This window comes from Sinocyclocheilus rhinocerous, unplaced genomic scaffold (assembly GCF_001515625.1).
Source record: "Sinocyclocheilus rhinocerous isolate Xijiao unplaced genomic scaffold, SAMN03320098_v1.1 scaffold1145, whole genome shotgun sequence".
Taxonomy (NCBI): Eukaryota; Metazoa; Chordata; class Actinopteri; order Cypriniformes; family Cyprinidae; genus Sinocyclocheilus; species Sinocyclocheilus rhinocerous.
Window position 1 is genome coordinate 23459 of NW_015658513.1, and position 4784 is coordinate 28242.

A 4784-nucleotide genomic window follows, 5' to 3' on the forward strand; every position below is an offset into this window, starting at 1 on the left:
CACACACACACTCACACACACACACACACTCTCACACACACATGTTCTCACATGTAGGCTTTGTAGTTGCTGCCGATCTTCTGGATGCGGATGTCGTATTTGGAGTGGACGAAGGGCTCGGCCGTGGCGTAGGTTTTAGCGATGGCCACCACACTGGTGATGTCCTGGAAATCACTGGCCGTCTCCACCTTTATCTGCCACACAAACACACGTCACGCATTACCCACAATCCATCTGGAGCAACAGAATGAAGCATCCAGTGAAAACACTAACAACCGTCCTTCGAGAAAAAGAAGTTCACATTAGCATACTTAAAAAAAAAACGTATTATGAAAGTAATATACTTTAAAACAATATACTTAAGTGCGAACTGAGGGTATTTTTAATTTTGGCATTATTTCAAAGTGCACTTTTTAAAATTGTGTTAAAAAACCCAGTCATGATCATGAAAGTGTCTTTCTTTAAGTACCTTTTATTTCATTAATATTATTTTATCTGCAAAGGAAATTTTTTAAATACGAATACATAGAATATAAATGTATTCTACTCTCGTTTACAACAAAACCAGTAATTTATGTGAAACCAGCTAATGGAAAGTGTTCTGATAAACTTCTGCATCTACTTCTTGTGTTTCAGGAAATCACTGACAATGACATGACCTCTGTGACCTCTGTGACCCCGACTCACTGTCACTGTGCGATGACTGTGCAACAGTTTGTGAGGTTAAAAATTGTGAAATATTATTATGATGTAAAACAGCTGTTTTCTATGTGAATATCTGTTAAACTGTAATTTATTTCTGTGATGCGCAGCTGTATTTTCAGCATCATTACTCCAGTCTTCAGTGTCACATGATCTTCAGAAATCATTCTAATATGCTGATTTGCTGATTTACATTACCATTTAAATTTTTGGGGTAAATAGTTTTTTTTTATAAAAGATTAATACTTTTATTCATCAAGGACGCACTAAATTGATCAAAAGTGACAGAGAAGACATTTATAACGTTACAGCAGATTTCTATTTCAAATAAATGCTGTTCTTTTGAACTTTCTATTCATCTGTGAATCCTGAAAAAAATGTATCACGGTTTGTAAATAAACTGTAAGATTCTCTGGAGGATCAGATTAAAGAGCCGCTGAATTACAGCCAGTCCTTTACACATCTGACGACTATAAAGACTGACTGATGAAAACAAACGAGTGATGAGATGATGACTGATTCACTCTAGAAGATTCTGGAAAACCCCATCATACCTCCACCCAGACCTTAGAGACACTGATCTGAGAACATGAGAGGAACAGACCTCCACCCTCAACACACACTCACACTCACACACACACACACACACGCACACACTCACTCACTCACACACACACACACACACAGACTCACACACACTCACACAGACTCTCTCACACACTCACACACACACACACACACGCACACACTCACTCACTCACACACACACACACACACAGACTCACACACACTCACACAGACTCTCTCACACACTCACACACACACACACACACGCACACACTCACTCACTCACACACACACACACACACAGACTCACACACACTCACACAGACTCTCTCACACACTCACACACACACACACACACGCACACACTCACTCACTCACACACACACACACACACAGACTCACACACACTCACACAGACTCTCTCACACACTCACACACACACACACACACGCACACACTCACTCACTCACACACACACACACACACAGACTCACACACACTCACACAGACTCTCTCACACACTCACACACACACACACACACGCACACACTCACTCACTCACACACACACACACACACAGACTCACACACACTCACACAGACTCTCTCACACACTCACACACACACACACACACGCACACACTCACTCACTCACACACACACACACACACAGACTCACACACACTCACACAGACTCTCTCACACACTCACACACACACACACACACGCACACACTCACTCACTCACACACACACACACACACAGACTCACACACACTCACACAGACTCTCTCACACACTCACACACACACACACACACGCACACACTCACTCACTCACACACACACACACACACAGACTCACACACACTCACACAGACTCTCTCACACACTCACACACACACACACACACGCACACACTCACTCACTCACACACACACACACACACACACACACACACTCACAGACTCTCTCACACACTCACACACACACACACACATTTCACAGACGGCCCAATCACAGCGCGGGGCATGATGACATCATCGGCTCCTACCTTGCCCATGCCGGAGTAGGCGTGTCCCATCTTCACCACCACTGGGAGTGATGCGGTGGGCAGCTGCAGGAGAGAACAGAGAGGTATTTTAGGCTGATGTTGGTTTTATCGTGACTGGAATGTTCTGGGAAAGCCGTGTGAGGAGACGAATCCCCGCCACAGACAGACGCCCAGTGACTTCTCGAGAACACCAACACACACACACACACACACCTGATCAACACAGTCCGAGCGTCATTTCTCTGAAGCTTTACGAGGCTGGAGCAGAAAGATCAACAGTCGAGAGTGACGCTGCACTTTCACAACACAGATTATCAGTGAACATTCTGCATAAACACAAGCTATTTCTAGCACTAATAGATCATTTAGTGTTGTGTGAGATTACCACAGAAATGTACTGTATATATAAATAAAAGTATATATAAAAAATACACTACCATTTAAAAGTTTGTGATTCAAAAAAACACATTGAATACAAAATACTTTTATTCATCAAGGCTGCATTAAATTGATCAAAAGTGACAGTAAAGTAATTTATAATGTTACAGAAGATTTATATTTCAAATAAATGCTGTTTTATGAACTTTCTATTCATCCTGAAAAATAAAATGTATCACAGTTTCCACAAAAATATGAATGTTGTCAACATTGATAATAATCAGAAATGTTTCTTGAGCAGCAAATCAGCATATTAGAATGATTTCTGAAGATCATGTGACACTGAAGACTGCAGTAATGATGCTGAAAATACAGCTGCGCATCACAGAAATAAATTACAGTTTAACACATATTCACATAGAAAACAGCTGTTTTAAACTGTAATAATATTTCACAATTTTTACTGCATTTTTGATCAAATAAATGCAGCCTTGATGAGCAGAAGAGACTTCTTTAAACACATTACAGTCTTACTGATCCCAAACTTTTGAACGGTAGTGTATGCTGTATATATATATATAAAATTATTAGAACGCTAGTGTTTTAAGTCAGTTATTTCTATCTTTTGCTGTAGTGTGTCAGCTACAGTGCTGTTTTGAGCAGCAAATCAGCATATTAGAATGATTTCTGAAGATCATGTGACACTGAAGACTGCAGTAATGATGCTGAAAATACAGCTGCGCATCACAGAAATAAATTACAGTTTAACACATATTCACATAGAAAACAGCTGTTTTACATTATAATAATATTTCACAGTTTTTACTATATTTTTCATCAAATAAATGCAGCTCTAGTGAGCAGAAGAGACTTCTTTCAGAAACATAGTGTATATAAAAATAAGTGCACATATTTGTTTGTCTTTCCATTCAAATGTGCATCAGTGTTGAGGAATTCCCCAGTAAACACTCTTACACACACACACACACACACACACACACTCAAACACACTCAAACACACACACACACACACACACACACACACACACACACACACACACACACCAGTGTTTCCTCTACGAGAGACGAGCAGCCAATTATCTGTCTCCGTCTGTCTGCTGAAGGGCATCACCACATCCCTCGACATTCCCAGACAAACCGTCCGGAAGAGCGTCCCGCTGTAGTGCGCGTCACACACCCGACACACAGTGATGTCCGAGCAGAGCGCAGTCACAGCAGAACCTGACACACCACACAAGTCAAAACACCAATCAAACTATTCACTTAAATGAGAACAGATGTAGTGCACACTAATGAGGGCTCGATTCACTCCAGCAGCTGCTCAAATGAGCTGCTCTTCCGGTCTGAGCGATTAGAGGTGAACACTGCAGCCTCACACGTCTGGAAAAGCTTTTACAACATGCTCTCATTTACCGCAAGCGATTCCCAAACGCTCCAGTGTGAGATTCCAGCCATCAGTGTGTAGGTGAGACCTCAGCTCCTCAGGGACTTTCCAGCGCTGCGGACGCTGATGCTCTGAACATGAACCAGAGCGCTGGTGCCAAACACATGAGCGTCAGTCACACCGGAGCATCACTGCTGCGTCTCATCATGCTAACGTGGTGAAGAAGCGTTTAGAGCAGGAGCTTCATGTTCAGCAGCAGCATCAAACTCAAACACGCTTCAGACCTGCTCAAACACGCGTGTGGAGCCCGTGATGATGATCTGATCACACGTGTGCAACAATCCAGAGTGGAAACTCTCTCTGCTGTGACACAGAGTGTTTATCTATCTATCTAACTATCCATCCATCCATCATCTATCTATCTATCTATCTATCTATCTATCCACCGACTAACTCACCCACCCATCCATCCATCCATCCATCTATCTATCTATCTATCTATCCACCGACTAACTCACCCACCCATCCATCCATCCATCCATCCATCCATCCATCAATCAATCCATCCATCCATCCATCCATCCATCCATCCATCCATCCATCCATCCATCCATCCATCCATCCATCCATCCATCCATCCATCTATCTATCTATCTATCTATCCACCGACTAACTCACCCA

At 42.3% G+C, this 4784-nt stretch overlaps 1 protein-coding gene across 1 annotated transcript in view; it reads right to left on the bottom strand.

The window, feature by feature from the left end:
• Window positions 1-4784, bottom strand: part of LOC107722344 (synapsin-3-like) — a 53200-nt gene that overhangs the window by 6999 nt on the left and 41417 nt on the right. The window contains 2 exon segments of the mRNA XM_016530669.1: window positions 52-194; window positions 2321-2383. Of these exon segments, the coding sequence (XP_016386155.1) occupies window positions 52-194; window positions 2321-2383 (206 nt within the window).